At 33.4% G+C, this 18,715-nt stretch overlaps 2 protein-coding genes across 3 annotated transcripts; one reads left to right on the plus strand and one right to left on the minus strand.

Annotated features, from left to right (window-relative positions):
- Positions 1–2,192: 2,192 nt before the first annotated feature.
- Positions 2,193–5,590, minus strand: LOC131956431 (uncharacterized). The gene is made up of 4 exons (XM_059320866.1): positions 5,578–5,590; positions 5,102–5,236; positions 3,123–3,263; positions 2,193–2,401 (listed from the first exon to the last, which is right to left on the minus strand). Exons 1-4 carry the CDS (start codon positions 5,588–5,590, stop codon positions 2,193–2,195), a joined length of 498 nt encoding a protein of 165 aa, XP_059176849.1.
- A 3,867-nt stretch (positions 5,591–9,457) lies between these two features.
- On the plus strand, positions 9,458–17,953 carry LOC131956449 (MICAL-like protein 1). Of its 2 annotated transcripts, none has more exons than XM_059320890.1 (12): positions 9,458–9,734; positions 10,641–10,808; positions 11,751–11,799; positions 12,269–12,410; positions 12,945–13,081; positions 13,205–14,632; positions 15,165–15,267; positions 15,382–15,475; positions 15,825–15,898; positions 16,620–16,728; positions 16,892–16,935; positions 17,142–17,953. In XM_059320890.1, exons 2-12 carry the CDS (start codon positions 10,642–10,644, stop codon positions 17,150–17,152), a joined length of 2,358 nt encoding a protein of 785 aa, XP_059176873.1. In that variant the 5' UTR covers positions 9,458–9,734; position 10,641; the 3' UTR covers positions 17,153–17,953. The 2 variants fall into 2 exon arrangements, with proteins under 2 accessions (XP_059176873.1, XP_059176874.1); XM_059320891.1 differs by lacking the exon at positions 9,458–9,734 and adding an exon at positions 10,472–10,559.
- The last annotated feature ends 762 nt before the right edge of the window (positions 17,954–18,715 follow it).

Raw genomic sequence — 18,715 nt, forward strand, 5'->3', positions numbered from 1 at the left:
CCAGTCTGACATCCTTCAAATGTGTAGCCTGGAGTACAGCCAGATGGACAGGTACCAGTGTCCACGTGACATTGTTCATTGTTGACACAGTTACATTCTTTAGTACAGTCTAGGCCGTATTTGTTCTTTGGGCATATGTTGACTGGAGAAAAATATCCCAAAATTAAAATTGTGTAAAAAGCAAAACACCCCTTGTATTTTAATTTAAGTTTGATACATTTTCGAAAACATATTTGTTTTACAATATAATAATGTTTTCATAAATTCATTGTTTAATACCGATCTATATGACTTTTGTACGAAATTTTATTAAGCAAACCTAACATAAGTTAAAAAGATATAACTATGTTGCATACCTCCATACACCTCAGCTTCACAAAAATTTAAATAGTCGACATGCAATGTGACGTTGACACGAGCAACATCACGTGATCCTGATACAACAGTGTGGATTAGTGCATGTGTCTCAGCAGGAGCCGTGTATGTGAACACTTGGTCACCTTTGTTGTCCCAACTTGTTAGTGTAAACCCACTGATTCTTTTTAGGCAGCAAGTGGGGGTTGCTAAAAAAGTAAAAAACAATATAAATTTAAATTCTGAGACGTTTTAAAAGTAATATATTTATACAAAGAAATTTAATTAAAAGTTAACTGTGGCATCATGTAGCTGCTCCCGATTTTCTGATATAGAGCGACGAGTGCAGGTTTTGGCGATTGTAATCACTATATATCCCATATCTTGCTTGCGTCTCAGTTATAGGACGCTAGAAAAAAAATTGCTAAAATGTATAGAAAACTAATTAAAACACAAACTGTGTTTCATTGTATTTTGAAGTGGTTAGAGAATTGTATTTGTGTGTGTTTTGTTTGAAATTTTAATTTTCTAGAAAGATACAGCGACACTTGTCAAAAAGGCGTAAAAAGAAAACATGCGAACTGGAAATTAAATATTAACATTATAAGTGCAAAATACAGTTTAAACTAAATAAAAGTATGAGTAACTTTTTTTTATCAAATGTACTACAAATATCACAATATATATATATATATATATATATATATATATATATATATATATATATATATATTGTATTAGAAAATTATAATGTTTAGAAAGTAACATATGTTCAATTTAAATAGTTTCCGATTATTACAAATACCACAGTAGTTGTAGCCTACTTTTCTAAGTATTATAATTTATATTTTGAGAGCCATTTTTCAATTGTATTATTTGATTCTGTCTTTTAAACGAGTGTGTATGTCTAGTTTCAGATTGTTATACCACTATGTCATTTACCAACAATTTATTAATGTATAATGTCTTAATGTTTTATTAAGCCTGTATTGTGAACCACTTTGACTTAATTTAACGCATGTTGAGCTTTTTATGAACAAAATGTGTGTATATTGTGTCGCCTGGTTACGACATGTTAGCGGCTCTCTATTCTCTAATTACCTCCTTATTCTGCCACCACAGAGTGCACGAACAAATGTACATGTCTTTTGTCTTACCATTAAGGTGAATTGGACCTGTTGACAACACTTAATCTCAACCACGGCACGGTTGTCCGATCATTAACTTCAAAATTTCTTTCCTTATAGATTGTGTGCGGCATTCCTCTCGTGACTGATGTTTACCAACAATGTATCGGCCAGTTCAAAAGTAGCCTATTTTTACCAACATATAATTCGTAAGAAAAGTAAAAGAGAACGGTGATATAGAACTTCTATAAGATTTCTTCTATGGAATAAAATGTAACATTCCTTATATACATCGGGCCGCACCGAACAAGATAGTTTGTGTGATCTAAACACACAAAAGATTAGTTTTCAAATGATTCTATGGAATTGTGTTCAAAAAGGTAATACTCACAAGACGGTTCCCATCGACTGTACAAAACATATCTGTTGACACTGTATACATGGCCACTAAAATTAACCGCCCAGTAATGCGGCTGATTTCCAGTCTTTTCCATGGTGTGGATACAGGAACCGTTCAGCCAGCTACTATTTCTGTTGCCATCTACTGCATTAGTCGCGTTCGAATTTACGTTATAGAGAGTATACGTACTGTCTTGACTTGCAGGTTGTTTGATAGCAATATTTCTTCCTATAATTTATTTTATGATTCATATTTGATAATTTATTATGGCAGAAACGACTTCATGTACACGATTAACAAATGAAATGATGTCATGCTAAAACGTTCAAGTTACCTCCACTGACGTAAATAGAGCAGACATTCTTTACATTTTCCCCTGACAAAACTAGACGTGTCATATTTACTGTTGTCCGACATCTGAACTCAACCGTGTCCTGACTGATAGCTGATTGGTTAATCATGTCACACGTAGAGTTGCCTTCAGTGATGTTGATGTTTAAGATTAGCATCAGATCATTTGCTAAAACAAAATTTACACCTATTTCGAAAACTGCAGTTTCGCTTGAAGGTTCATACAATTTTTGATACATAAAGAACAAAATTTAATGTGTGTTATAATACTATAAATTAATTGGAACATTTTGATGAAAAATTTTCAGCGGCAGAGCACTGTCTGTATAAAAACAAATGAAACAGAAAAGCCTTTAGCATTCTTAAGTTAGAGCACATTTTATACAATATAATGTGAATACATATTTCAACTGCATCCCTCTCAATGCTTTAATTATATGATATAAGGCTCATGGAACAAATCCCGAAGTTTCCCACCAACAAATACACTGCAAAACATTTTTAAAACAGTTTTCTTTTTTAACAATTGGTACTAGTGTAACGGCTTGACTAATCAGTAAATCTATAAACATACAATTACACATATCTTTGGGATATTAAACTAAATACCAGCCAACAGAAAAGTTGATTATTTTAAAAAAATCTAAAATGGGTTTTAACTGCAAACCTTTCCAATATAACATTCTAATGAAACACAATTCATTGCTATAGTTTACAACACAAAGTTTGTCATTATGATTATCACCTCATTTGTCTGGTTTAAACAATCATGCTTTATCATTCTGGATTAATGCATTTGCCTAAAAAATATTTGACAAACTGGTTTCCCTTCCAACTTAAGAAGTTTTCGATTTTGATTTCTGACGTCGTAACACTAGTTCAATACTTACTGTCCTGATTGAATTGTACCCACATGAAGGTAAAAGGATAGGAAATGTTCCAGGAGAATTCAATTCTTTGATTAGCCCCTGAAGCATTACATAATTGGCCTTCACGAGATGATTGAACTGTATAAATCTTCGCTAAGTTTTCTGAAATATAAGTATTTTTAACTATACAAAAAAAAACTTTCTTTACAATAAATCATTACATTTTACAATTTTGTTACGTGTCCTGGATGTCTATTAATAAACGGTATGAAATTAGGCTCTGTCATAGACCGAACGATCAGGTATGTAGGACGAAAATTTCTTCTTTTACAGTCACCTTAAGAGGCTAGACAACAGCTGATCACGTCTTATATAAGCCAATAAATAAAAAGTCTTTTCCTAGGACATTTTGTGGATTACTAGATGACACACCCGAGGCTGACAACAAATAAACCGGGAACGATCTGTCTTAAACTATAATATATATATATATATATATATATATATATATATATATATATATATATATATATAGCGAAAACCAGGACATAAGCACATATTAATTTGTTGTATATAAATAAGAGCTGTAAATAAAATCCTCATTGTCTTTGTGTGTCGTCTAACAAAAAGTTTATCTATCTACTATTGATAAGTCAGGAAAGTATTGAAAGCATAATAAATTCCACTTTCGATTATCGGAAATGACTAAAAATTTGATACAGAACTATAAATTTGATATAATACTAATATATGAAGTTTCATCAACCTAGCTCAGGGGTAGGCAACCTGCGGCTCGCGAGCCGCATGCGGCTCTTTTGATGTCAACGTGCGGCTCTCGAGTTCCATGCACATTGATTAATAATTGTATTATTTCATTTTCAAAACTCATAAAAATATTATACTGTAAAGAAAAATCACTTTAAACAGGATTGTTATTTTAGTTATTAGTATTCTACGGTGGAGCCAGGTACTGGACTGTGGGGAAGATAAGCACTGTGAGAACCGAAAGACAGGAGCGATCAATTCAGTTATCAAACCTATATCTAAGCCAGTTAGTCAGAGTTGAGGGCTGCTAGGCTATGTGAGACACCTCCTTAGCCAATGGTGTCCGTAAAGAAGAAAAAACTAAGTTATTGGCTTCTAATGTGGATTGGGATTGTCCTATAGTTATATTATTTGATAACTAACTTAATCATAGCAGAGCTAGCTGAAACACTTTTTGCGTGAAACATGTTTTTCTATCAATCAATATTAGTTCATATTTAACGGTATTTATTTCAAATAAACAATTACATTTATTTACCTAATTCTATTCAAATACCAAAATATTGGAAAAATAATGTTAGTGGCTGTTTAAAAACTGGGAAATTTTGAAAATTGTAACTTTTGGCTCTTTTGTCTCAAAAGGTTGCCGACCCCTGACCTAGCTTTATTAGTATTCAGTTTATCTTGTTCACAGACAGACACACAGACACACACGCACACACACTGACATACAGACAAAATTGCAAAACTAATTTTTTCCGACTCAGGGAGATTTAAAATGTCGTGATTTGTGAAAATCTTTAGTAAATCTATGTCTATATATAGTAATGTTTTTACTAGAATTTAATGCCGTTTGTTCGTGTTACTCCATTCCTTAAGTCTATATCATAACACAAGTGACAAAACGTTATAAAATATTCATAATGTAAGCTTACACTAGTTGTTTAGTTTTAAAGAAGGATGTATTTAAAATGTAATGGCAATTCACAAGATGAAAAACTTGAGCTTGTGGTTTCTAAAACAAGACTTTCTAAAACTTATTCAACATATATAAGGTTATAATAAATTAATAGGAAATAATGTGGCTACTGAACTAGCATTTGCTTAATTAAGTTCTATATTTTTAAATTTTTCATTTTCATTTCCAATATAGTGAAGGCCGAGTAAAGAACTTCTTTATTGTACTATATTAGATTCAGCTTAAAGTTTAACTATAGATAGCAAAAACAACTTACGGTACTGACAAGCAGGACCAAACCATTCACCGTCACACCTTGACCCATTGATGCAGGTACCGTCGTCTGTACATGTGTTGTTTGTACAGTGGCACTGGAGCTTACAGTCTTGGCCAAACCATCCAACCTCACATGCTTTGATAATAAAAATATCAATATTTAACTTTATATATATATATATATATATATATATATATATATATATATATATATATATATATATATATATATATATATTAATATATATATATATATATATATATATATATATATATATATATATATATATATATATATATATATATATATATATATATACCATTGACTACATACATATATAGTCCATTGATTACATACATATATAGGCCATTGTATTTATATTTATATATATATATATATATATATATATATATATATATATATATATATATATATATATATATATACACTATGGAATATATATGTATATAGCGTACCTGTGGAAGCCATGAGTATCGTCGAAACTCGACTTGTCAACTTTATGTAATATTTAGAGTTCATTTTTGTACTTAACACTAGAAAACTCAATATTAAATTTTCAATAAAGTCTAATAATTTTATTAACGTAAAGTTAACAGAAGGGGACGGCGTGGCCTAGCGGTAGAGATCTAGACTGCTACCTCGAGAGTCTCGAGTTCGAATCCTGTTTCAAATCTTTGTAACGTCCCTAAGTTGTTATGGAAACAAAGGCGTTGACCACGCTTATCCTTGATATGCCGAAGTCTCTTAAGCAGATGAACTCTATTACATCTGCCCTCTGTGTCTTGGGCACAAACAAAATTATTTATGCCTATACTAAAATCATAATAGCATTAGAAAATTCATATATTTTTCTGGGCTTTATTTTAAGTTCAGCCTTGTTTTCGCGCCCGTGTATTTTATTCCTAAAGTTTTAAAACAAAAAGTTGGGGTCGAGAGAGGTTAATAACTTCGTAAATTTAAATATGGGATGACTAAATTATTAGTTTTTTACAAACAGTGAAAATTAAAACTTACTAGCATCAACAGAACACGAACTCAAAATTTGCAAACAGAAAATTAGGATAGGAAGTTTAATTTGCTTGATCATTGTCACCTGAAAAACAACGTAAATCTGCCCCTGTATGACTAAAATAAACAGTAGATCCTTTTACTTATCCTGTATTTTATGTTAATAATTCTAAAAATTATTAATTAATATTTAAATAGTTGCGATAATATTAGTTTCCATAATTAAAATGAATTTGATAAGTTTAACTTAGCAAACTTAATTAAAACTAGAAGCCATATGAAATAAATTAAACTTACATTTAATAAAGTTATATAAACGTATTTTTCTTAATAGGTAAAATTAATTTACACTCAAACTTTTTGCTTCGTGAAATCTTTTTATTGAACTTATCAAGTTGTAAGCACAACACATTTTTGGTTTGAGTAGTCATGAGCAATTAGTCAGCATCTATCTATCTTCCCCCCCCCCCCCCCACATTAAAGGGATTTTTTTCTTAAACAGTAACAAAGTAATGTTTTAAAGTGAATGTCCACATGTTGCTTAAATCATCCAGTCACTTGAAAGAATGCTTAACATTATCTCTGGGCAAGAAAAAACACATCAAATCCGGATACTTGTAAAGACAGGGATTTGAACTCCATAAGTATGCCTAAGCTACTTAAGTATTACTAACACATCATCTGTCTAAAAAGAAAATTTTAAATATCTGGTTAAACGCAGTAAAATATATTTTAAGTTGGACATAACTTAAAACATAAGATAAAAACACGATTTTAAATTACATAGATTTTGTTTAGAAAATTAGAAAAAAAAACAACTTTTAGTAATTGGAAACATTAAAAAGAAAACAAAAATGTAAATTTTCTACTCATCAATATCCCCAGAAATACCTAAACAAGAGGAAGTAAATAGCTGATGTATTATTATGAAAACATTGAAGTGTAACATAATTGACAATACCTTATGGCTGGATATTAGACTTGTTTTCTTTTAGCTTCACTCTTTGAAAGTTTTGCTCTTATATAATGTTTTAGCAACACAGAAAACATCTATAATTTGCCGGATCACTCATTATTAGTAAAAGATAAACACATTGACACTAACACAAAATTTTCAAAATAAGATCCAAAAGCACATACTCGTTATTAAAACTGCCATAACATTATTATTACTACGTTATGTTTTTTCTTTCATCTTAAGACTACCTTTTGTGTTTAAGAAAAGATTTATTAATAACAAATCATTGTATAAAATTATATGATTTATATTAAACAAACGATTTTTTTCTTTTTTAGTTACACACACGTAAAAGATCATAAACAAAGTAATGAGCGGAACTTTACATGATTTGATAAAATTGATCTGTGTATTATACCATCATAGCAGCATACTTATTATTCATAATATAATTCTTTAAATAAGGAATTTACTCAAACGATTAAAACTAAAATAAATCGTGGACAAATTGTTAGACTGTTTGATTTCCTCTTTTTTCTTGACGCCCTGCTAACACGAGTTACGCCGCCTGAAATTCCAGGAAGTAAAATCTTATATAAGGACTGCGTGTAAGAGTGTACGAACCTGTAAGATTATTAAAACTCACGAGATGGATCAGCACCAGCCTGCTTCGATTTAAAATAATGATAGCTGTCCAATATGTTTATTTTGTCACTTGAAATGTTTAATGCGTTACTTAAGCACTAGGCTATAGCTTTGATGATATAAATGTTATGTGTTTCAATTTGGTTCCAACAGTATTATCAATGATCTCATTCGAGAATACAAGCGATAAATAGACTAAAGCCATTTGTTAGGTCGGTTAGGTGTGTCGGAGAAACTAGACTTTAGGTTATAATATCTAGGATATAAAAACACAAATAATTGAGTTGTAATCCATTATTAGCTTTCGGCTATAGCTATAACGATGTAACTGTTTGTTGTTTCTATTAGGTAGCATTGTAATAGGCTGAATTAGGATCTAATTTAATTCACAAGATTTTACTATATGTTTACGGAAAGTATGCTAAATAGTAGAAAATATTATCATAAATTGATATGAGAGTTCCAAGCCAAGACGATAGCGCATCAGCTAATCAGTCAGGTGACACATGGGTGCGGAACCTGAGCATTCATTGTCATTTTTGTTTGGTTTTAATGTTCCTACCCAGAAAATGGACAGACGGAAAGTTCAAAGCACGCGAATGGCTCTATGTCAGTGCTATATTTTTTTTGACGTTTGGTTTAATAATGAATATAATATGTATTATTCATATGAAGTTCACATCCTCCTAATTATTATGCCTGATTCCGATTAAATGAATCAGGGGTTTTGATTTGAAAGTTTGTTTCCCTAAATAAAAAAACACAAATGGGGTGCGTAGCGCGGGTATTCTGCTAGGAGTTAATACCCTTGTGCATTACGCAATATTGTATTGATATCTAAGCTCTGTATGTCTGTTTATATAAATTCCACTCAATACCACGCTAGTAATTAACTATTCCATTATTTGTTGTACAATCTTAACATCATCAGTTGTAGTCCTATATTTCTTTTCTAGACATAACGATGGAAATGGAAGATGAAATGTGAACCTATGATGAACAGTAGACGGCGCTGAATTTATGATGTAAATAACACACATAATACTAGCTTTGCCACACCAAGCATACTACACGAAATGTACCACCACACAAAGTATTCCACACGACGTATGTATTACACACGAATTACACCACTGAAAATATTTAGCAACAAACATACAATAGAAATTATACCACAAAACTATACAGCAACAAGCTTACCAAACAAAGTTTACCACAGCATGTATATCAAGCCTAATACACCACACAACATATACTACACTATACCACACTATGTATAACTCACAAAGTATACCGCACCAAGTATACCACAAAAAGTATACTATATAAAAAATGTACACCACCAAGCATACAAAACTACGTACAACACATCAAGTATACCACACCAAGTATACCGCACCAAGTATACCACAACAAGTATACTAAACAAAATTTACACAACCAAGCACACCACCCAAAAATATATACTTTTAACAGTGTCCGCCTCCCTCACCCGCACCCCCCCCCCCCCCCGGAGAAAAAAGTCTGGAAGAAGCACTGAGTATACCGCAGAAAGTATACCACAACTAGTATACTACAACACAATTACCAGGCATGTAATTGCTATGTTATGTATTAATTAAGCACACTGGCAAGGGACCAAAACTCAATAATAACCCAAACATTCTTAAGTATTTAAAGTTGTTATCTCCCGATCGTAAACTTAGCCTACGAAAACCCCGCTAGTTGAAGTGTAAGCCTACACAGTGATTCATCCGTGTCTTTACTTAACGTGTCCTCAGTGTGTTCAGCACGCAATAGATAGCGACAGCCGACTTTCTGTGTATCGATTCCCCGTGTAGAGTATGTGTGTGGCGATGTCATTACATAGTGAATTGTAGCGAGCTTTACTAGTGTGTACTTAGCAGTCAGGATTTCATTAACAGGGATTTATTCGTTCACGTTAATCTTCTAAATGTGTTGTGATAGAACACATTGACAGCACTGATACTTTAAATTAAGGTAACAAACGCTCTATCAAAATATCATCTCTGATTTTTATCTGCTTATCTATAAATCAATGTGAATACACTTTAGAACATTGGATTTTTGAAAGTCTATTTATAGTTATCATAAAAAAAAAGTCCTACGTGAATATCAACATGTTTTAATTTAGACCTTCTACATAGCATACACTTTTCCTAAATTTAAAATCGGAATTTCCATAAACACATTTATTTTTCTGTGTGGGGGTCGTCCACATGACGTTACACTCCTAGGTAGTGGAAGGGGGAGGGGGCGGAGTTTGTGACGAACTTGAGGAGGGGAGGTTCAGAAAATGTTACAAAACACCTTTACAGTATATAAATTAATGTTGAAAAAAAAGAGTTTTAGCCATTTGTGTTTTGCTCTTTTAAAAGATTTGGAATAAAATACCTTAATGTTTACCGAACGGAGTAAATATTTTAGAAAGAAAAAGCTCTTAAGAAATATTGTTGTTTTGAATGGGTAATGGGCTGGGTGTCATCATTTTAGTGGCAGTGGAGGGGGTTGGGGAAGGGGGAGGGTGGGGGGGGGGGTTCGATCTGACTTTTTACAACAAGGGGAGGAGGTAGGTAAACATAGTTTTTAAAAACGTGACATTTGTTTACTTGTGGCCCTTTATTGTAGTCGTAAATAAAACAAATACAAACGGGTATACCCGATCAGGCTCCTGTGGTTTTTAGGGAACTTCCTTTTATTATTATTTCGTTTTCTTCATGATAAAACACACAGTGAGATAATATTAAAACGGATCACCTGATTATAAAGGCTACTTCAGTGTAGTACATACGTTTTAGATCTAAAGTAAGTATAAATCAATTTTAAATGTATTTTTAAAACATTTTTAGACAATATTTAAAAATGTGTATTTGTATCTTTTAACAGAATGAACAGACAGAAAGATTCTGGTGCCTCTAAGATTGAAGCACTGCGGGTGTGGTGTAAGAAGATGACAGAGGGATACGAACACGTCAACATCGTCAACTTCACGACATCATGGAGGAACGGCATGGCGTTCTGTGCTCTCATTCATAGGGTCAACCCCAACTTGATGTAAGATGTGTCTGGTTTTTATTTAAGCATAAACCCCAACTTGATGTAAGATGGGTCTGGTTTTTATTTAAGCTTCTATATGTAGATTTAAATAGTTCACATAAACAAGATCAACCCCAACTTGATGTCAGATGTGTCATGTCTTTATTTAAGCTTATATATGTAAATTAAAATAGTTCACATAAACAAGATCAACCCCAACTTGATGTAAGATGTGACTCGTTTTTATTTAAGCATAAACCCCAACTTGATGTAAAATGAGTCTCGTCTTTTTTTAACCTTATATATGTAGATTTAAATAGTTCACATAAACAAGATCAACCCCAACTTGATGTAAGATGTGTCATGTCTTTATTTAAGCTTATATATGTAAATTAAAATAGTTCACATAAACAAGATCAACCCCAACTTGATGTAAGATGTGTCATGTCTTTATTTAAGCATAAACCACAACTTGATGTAAGACCAGAGTTTCCTCCATGCATCTCTTCCGCACCCCCCCCCCCCCCCACCCCCAGAAGAACGGCTACCACTCCCACCCCGAACAATATATAATTTACTTAAAAAATATTTAGTTTTACAAGTGTTCCCCCCCCCCCCGTATAAAATGTTGCCCACACTCCATTGGAGAAAAAAGTCGGAAAGAAACACTGTGTAAGATGTATAAACGTAGATTTAAATATTTCACATATACATGATCAATCCCAGCTTGATGTTTTATAATCTAATTAATTAGTATTTAAGATTTTAAGCGGATATATAAATGATGTTACACATACATAGCCACCATTCGTTACACTCCCATCTACACATGCATGTTGTGACAGGCTGACTGTTTGTGTTGCCTGTAATTAGCTGTCGATGTAGGCTAATTATTGTCAATGTATGCTAATTAACGGTCGGTGTTATTAGTTTAGCGAATGTAATTTTTTGTTTCACCAGAGACTACGACTCGCTGGATCCTGATGATGTACTTGGAACCTGCCAACTGGTAAACTCGACATTTTTAGACTTGAGTTCTATTGCTTTTAATGAATACTAAACATTACTTAAAGCGAACTACATATCAACATTCACAGACACGTGTAATTAAGTTAAAACTGTTGCCATTTTCTACACACTAAAATGACCTACATAAACTAATATTGTCATAATACTATGTATAGATGCCCTAATTAGGATAAATGATTAGCCTGTATATTATATTTAACACTTAGAGTTGAACCATTTAATAACTTGGTAACGTCGGTAATAAAAGTTACGAATTCATTAAATGGTTCCATTAGACAATATTCCAATATTTAGGCTAAATACTTCTTCCATTTACAACATTTACAGCTGAACCATTAGTTATAAGACTTATTAACCCATCATTTATGTGTAGAGATATAATTTTAGTAGGTTAAGCACGAAGTTAACCATTAGACATCACGATAAACTCCCCTTGTTAATTGTGATAGGCCTTCGAGGTAGCAGAGCGAGAGCTAAAGATTCCAGCGTTCCTGGAGGCCGAGGACATGGAGAGGCTGAAAGTGCCAGACAAGCTGAGTGTCATCACCTACCTGTTTCAGTACTACGCCAAGATTCACAAACTGCCGCTACGTAAGTTGCAGATCGAACGTTAACACGGTATATTATGTTGAACAATGGCAAAGTTGGAGGTTGAAGCTGTTCAAAGTGCTTACTGTAACGCTTTTCATGCCTATTGATTGTTCAAAATTATGTGTGTACATTATGTAAACTATCATTAAGCACCACTTAAACCATTTCAAGAACACCACAAGTATACAGCACCAAGTATACTGCTCCAAATATACCACTTCAATTACACCACACCATATACATCTCACTAAGTATACCACATCAATTTCACCACACCAAGTTTGCCAAAAAGACTAACCACACAATTTGTATCATACAAAGTATACTACAGTTTATCCTGGTCTAAATTGTTTTACAACACTAGAAAACAAATCCAAGTTACCAAACCTAATTTAACAACTTACAGTTATAACTAAATGTAAGGATAATTGAAAGTGATCATTCTTAAAAGGCAGTTAGTGTTTTACATATCGATTAGCTTACATACAAAAAAAACTGTAGTAAACCTATAGATAATTTGTTGAATTCATGTAGAGGGCGGTCCAGGGGTCAAGGGCACAAAGTCACGTCCAGCTGCTGGAGTTAAGCGACCATTAGAACAGAACTCAGCACTGGCACCAGCTGTCAAGAAAACATCAACAGAGGTCAAGGAAAATGTTCCAGCTGAAAAGGTAATTATTTCATCTCTGTTTAATCTATTAAACATATTAACGCTTTCTGTATCATTTTTAATCAGTTGCAATCAGTGTACACATCCTTTGTATAGCACCCACTTTACTTGCACTTTATCTCAGACTACAAGACACTTGCCTGACGCCCAGAACGAGAACTGCTGTGTGTGTCACACTAAAGTCTACCTGCTAGAGCGCCATCTGGAGGGTGGGAGACTGTACCACAGATCGTGCAGACGTAGCCAGAAACTGTCTCCCGTCGTCGGACGTACCCAGAAAGTCTCGCCAAGCACCGGAAGTGACAAGAAATTACCGGAAGTCGCCAAACGCGAGCCGGAAAATAATTCTTTGTTTCGTTTACAAGATAAAACAAAATCTGATTCCCCTTTTGCTACAACAAATGTCCAAAGCACTTTTCTACAGAACAAATCCAAATTAGCACAGCCAAGCACCTTTACACAGAACAAATCCAACTTAGCACAGCCAAGCCCAGTTTTGCTGAGCACATCTAATTCTATACAACCTTTGTTCTCTAATGTAAATAAACCCAACTCGGCATACACGTCACCAAAAGACACTCCAGTACAACACACGTTTAGAACACCAGTTCAAGAAGCGAAAGGACTAACCAGCAAAAGTTCTTCGAACGATCCACTTTCGTTTGAAAATAAATCGCTTGGTCCTCACGCAGTAGGGTCATCACTTACCGCCAGCACATTTCCAAAAAAAGTGCCAGCAGACGAACAAAGCAACCAGAAGTCGGCAGCAGCTTCAAGAATCGCCGCTCTGCTAAACTCTAAATCAGACTTTAAATCAGCCACTGGTGTAGGCGTGGTAGGCACAGCATCGCCAGTTTTTAAACCTAAAGCAGCGACAGCAGCAGTTCCAAGCCCGACAGCTAGTACCCTGTGGGGTGTGAAACCTACAGGTTCTCAATCAGCGGTGTCAAAACCTGATATTTTCACATCGGTAGTTTTGAAACCTACAGGTTCAACATCAGAAGGCTTTAAACCTACCAATGTTACATCAGTAGATTTAAAACCTACAGGGTTTAGTCCAGGGGGCTTAAAACATGTCAATGTTACATCAGTGGGCTTAAAACCTATAGGTTCTCCATCAGGAGGCTTAAAACCTGCACCTGTTCCATCAACTGTAAAAACTCCTGCCAACAAGGAAAGCTCCAATATAAACGATTTGAAAAACAAATACCTACAAAACGCTCAATCAACATGGAACCCACCTGCAGCTTCTGGTTTACCATCCACCCCTACACCACCACACGCAACAGCCAACAAACCAGAAACCAAATTCACAATAACAAAATCTAGCGCCGATGCCAGGTCTAAATTCTTCCAACCTACAGCGCCAGTGAACACAAAACTACCAACTGCTTCTAAGTTCCCACAGCAGTCGTCGCAACATTCTGAAGCTTTGTTGACACTGAATTCACTCCGACACGTAACACCAGTCAAGCATGAAGACAGAACATCAGACAACCAGTCACCTGATTCTCCTTACAACTTAGCGACAATCATGTTTGACAGGGAACAGGTACGTAAACGATTCAAATATTCATGTAGGCCTACAAGCTATGCTATCTTGACAATAGTTGTTTCTTAGCGCAATTTCCATACTGACAATTGCGATTATTAATTCATTATTTCTGGATAGATGGATGGATGTGTGTCCGCATCTTTAAGTCGTATCTCCTCCTCAACGAAGCAATATCGAGGACTAGTTCCAAAAGCTAATATGTTAAGCAAGTTCCGAGGATGATTGTGGGCCAAAAAAATTCCCGGAATTCCTTCCTGGATTTCCCGGAAAAGCCAAAAAACCTCGAAAAATGCAGTTTTGGCCCATATCTCGGCAACCAGACCACTTAGCGACTTGAAACATTTACCAATCGATTCCTGCCATAATTTAAAACAATATTGCCGAAGAAAGTTTTCAAAAATATTCTTTCGTTCGGTCACAAAAAATAATTAAGGAAATTGTGCTTAAATTATCACTAGACTTTTTATTAATTTGTTTAAACATTGGCTTCATTTTATTTGTCCGTATGTTTGTTATTACGAAACTTTAGCCACTGACCAGTACAGACCTAAAGAAGAAACTTGACGACAATGGCAAGAAGTTTCAGACGTTAGAGCAAAGGGGAAGAACCCTAGAAAACGAAATCCGAAAAGGTAATTATCTAATTGGTTTCTAAGTATGCTCAACTTAAACTTCTGTGTTCAAAGATGATCCGCATTTTCCATTATGAACAAAGTATAGTATATTTAAATTTCTGTGTATTTCAGATAATATCCAGAGTGATACATTAATCAAAAAGTGGTTCAATTTAGTCAGTGAAAAAAATGAATTGGTTAGAGAGGAAGAATATCTGCTTGACTCGTAAGTAAAAAAAAAACTACCATCTAAATAAGTAAGTGAAGTTAACTACCATCTGAATACGCAAGTAAAGACAACTAACATTGACAACAAAACGTAGAAAACCTTAATAATCGATACAAAAATGATGAATTGCATTTGTAGCAACAGTGATTAAATTAAACATCTTCAGTAAGAGCAACATGATTTGTGATAGCAGTATACATTTAAAAAATGTCATGATACATTTAAGAATCATTTAGTTAGCTATTTGATGTGTACTGGGTAGTGAATAAAGAAAACAACATTTACTTTTTATAATGTATTCTTAGAATGTTTAGATGTATATCACACATTTTGTATTTGTTGACAGCTTAAGTTTGTTGGAACTTGAAAGTAAACAAGAAAGTGTTGAATCACAGTTGCAGGCCATAGATAATGTTAAAGGTATGTATCACGTGATGATGTTAGAGCTGTTTGTCATAGCTGGTATTTGTGGGTTAAACACACCTGTGATTGTGGGTTCCTGAACACACCAAACTTAACTTCAGCTTGCATAACTAGATCACTTTATTTGCAAAGTAGAAATAATATGAATCCATCATAGATTGTGTGTACAGCCTTCACTTGATATAAAATAGTAGAAAATACATTAGAGCAACCGACTATCTTTCCCACACTTCTCGGTCATAGTTCAGTCTTCCTTTCGTCTATAGTGGCTGTATATTGGCTGTCTAACATCGAATTTACCGCGGGTTGTATACCCCTATATTAGCTCTCCTCAGTCAGAGAGCGATCTCCAAAAAGCAAGGAAAATAAAGTGATTGATCGATAATGCATTCACTTCCGATGGCCAGATATTCAAATGTCAATCACGTTTCACAGCAAATACAATCCACACGAATACAGTCTGTTTCACTGTTTTTACACATTAAAGCCACAGAAAAACTTTCACTCACGTTAAGATTATCGTGCTTACTCATGTAATACTTTAGTAAACTTAAGTATCGCAGCTAGGTAGAATATTTGCGATGTGTATTTGTGTGAGGGCTGACAATGTTGCACTTGCTGTGAAAACTTAAATATTAAACTTCGTGACAGCTTTAGAATTTTTGAAGAATCATGCAATTTTTAAAATGTGATCGCAAAATATAAAACTATCGTACAGTGAAATCAAGATCTCAGAAGAAAAGTTTTAAAAAACTAACAAAAGAAAAGATTGCTTTGGTCCAGCAGAGAAATGACATCGTCAACAGGATGGAAGAGAATCGATTGAGGTAAAACATCAGATGTTTGTCTGTCACAAGTCATGTCATTTACACAGTATCGTCTAGTACTGATCACAACAACTTACCATCTAATTTGTTAGAACCCAAATCATAAACAATAGACCATAAACAGTTAGCATATCATAAAGTAACGAAATAATTCTTTTATTAGGTATCAGGAAGAAGACGAGGCAATAGCTGCAAAGTTAAAACTTGGTATGTCGTATGTTTACCATTGAGGAATATTTCTGTTAATTATGGTTGGCTTATAGTATGTGTTTTTATAGTAAAGAGCCTACATTTTGAAAACTATTAAAAAATAGCAGTAAGATGAAGGCTGACTAATATTCTATCATTACAAATTAAAACTGCAAATTAAACAAATTCTGTTAATTTAAAACATTTTTATTTATTTGCCCCAGGTTTAAAATAGATCACGCCAAACGTGTTTGATTTTATCCTGATGACACTACCCTGGATACAACTAACGTGATGATCCTGATTATACGACCCTGAATACAACTAACGTGATGATCCTGACTTTACGACCCTGAATACAGCTAACGTGATGATCCTGATTATACGACCCTGGATACAACTAACGTTATAATCCTGATGATACTACCATAGATACAACTAACTAACAACTATACGACCCTGGATACAACTAACGTGATGATCCTGATGAAACTACCATGGATACAACTAACGTGATAATCTTGATGATACTACCATATATACAATTAACGTTTTGATGTCCAAAGAAGATACAAAGTAGTTTTAAAACTTACATGTCACTACAAAAATATATTACATAAAAATTACGAGATTTACTTTATCTTTACAAAGACTTATAAACAAACAGATAATATACTTTATTTAAAACAATATTGTTGAATGTAATACTATTTATTAAATTTAATATGTATATTTGTTAATGTAAAAATAATATATTCAAATAAATACTAAAACCCCCATATAGATAATAAATAAACGAAAATTTTGTGATTAAAAACTTCATTATTGACAACAGTGTTTTCATTTCTGCTTGAAAGTTTTATGTTTCACTAAAGACGTGTAAGATCGACATCTGTGCAATTTATAACGTTGGTTAATTGGTTAAACATTGAAGCACTATTAGAAATGCATTCACTAGATAGCATTCCTGTGTTTATTTTTGCATAATTTACAATACACAATAGTAAATAAGAAATATTTGAAGTCGAATATTGCGTTGAGTATTCAGCATTTTTTGTTGTTGTAAACTTAAATAAAATACATTAATAAAATAATATCAAAATATCATATAAGCTTTTTATTCTAAAACTCATTGAAGAAGAATTGCTTTCTTTCAAATAGAATATGCTTATTCTTAGTATTACACAATGACATGTTTTAACAATTTAAAGCAGAAAGGAATTCACTTACAACTGTGTTTAATTTTTAAAAGTATGCGCAAGTAGGATTAACTATACAATAATGAAGCTCAATAAACTTCTTATAAAGTAATACTAATTGATTTATCATGACGGATTGCTAGTGAAATTGTGGATGACAGAGTTACTGGAAATTTAAAATTAAGAAAAAAGTGGCATGTAATTTCAGACAGTGCACAGTAAACAATGTCTTGCAAATTGAGAAAAAGGGGGTGCGCAGGAGATGGTGTTGGGGGCTACTTACATGGCTTAGCGTAAAATAATGATAGTTGCATGAATCGTTAGCGTATAAAGAATCTTTCATTAATAACACGTGAATTTTCTTTTCCCAAATAGATATACAGAAAAAAAACAATTCACTAAAATGTTGGCTATTTATAGCTCCAATTATTATTTTTATGTGTTGTGTGGAATGCTTGTTACTTAAATAGGTAAATGCATGGCATAACATATACACTGCAATAACACAATTACAAAAACATTGTTATTTCCAGTAATTATATAAGCAACAGTGATCACCTTCATAAGGTTTGAAAGGCAATTGGTATAGTTTAAACGCA

The sequence above is a fragment of the Physella acuta genome, unplaced genomic scaffold (genome assembly GCF_028476545.2).
Source record: "Physella acuta isolate Inbredline_101_S28 unplaced genomic scaffold, ASM2847654v3 ptg001149l, whole genome shotgun sequence".
NCBI lineage: Eukaryota > Metazoa > Mollusca > Gastropoda > Physidae > Physella > Physella acuta.

Excerpts from the sequence above, each read along its gene's own strand:
- LOC131956431 (XM_059320866.1), bottom strand. Across the intron at positions 3,264-5,101 it reads TGGTCCTGCTTGTCAGTACC|AAAACTTAGCGAAGATTTAT; the intron begins GTAAGTTGTTTT and ends CTTATATTTCAG. Across the intron at positions 2,402-3,122 it reads GGTACAATTCAATCAGGACA|CAAATGATCTGATGCTAATC; the intron begins GTAAGTATTGAA and ends ATTTTGTTTTAG.
- LOC131956449 (XM_059320890.1), top strand. The coding sequence starts at position 10,642 with ATGAACAGACAGAAAGATTCTGGTGCCTCTAAGATTGAAGCACTGCGG. Across the intron at positions 13,082-13,204 it reads AAAATGTTCCAGCTGAAAAG|ACTACAAGACACTTGCCTGA; the intron begins GTAATTATTTCA and ends ACTTTATCTCAG. Across the intron at positions 14,633-15,164 it reads TCATGTTTGACAGGGAACAG|CCACTGACCAGTACAGACCT; the intron begins GTACGTAAACGA and ends ACGAAACTTTAG.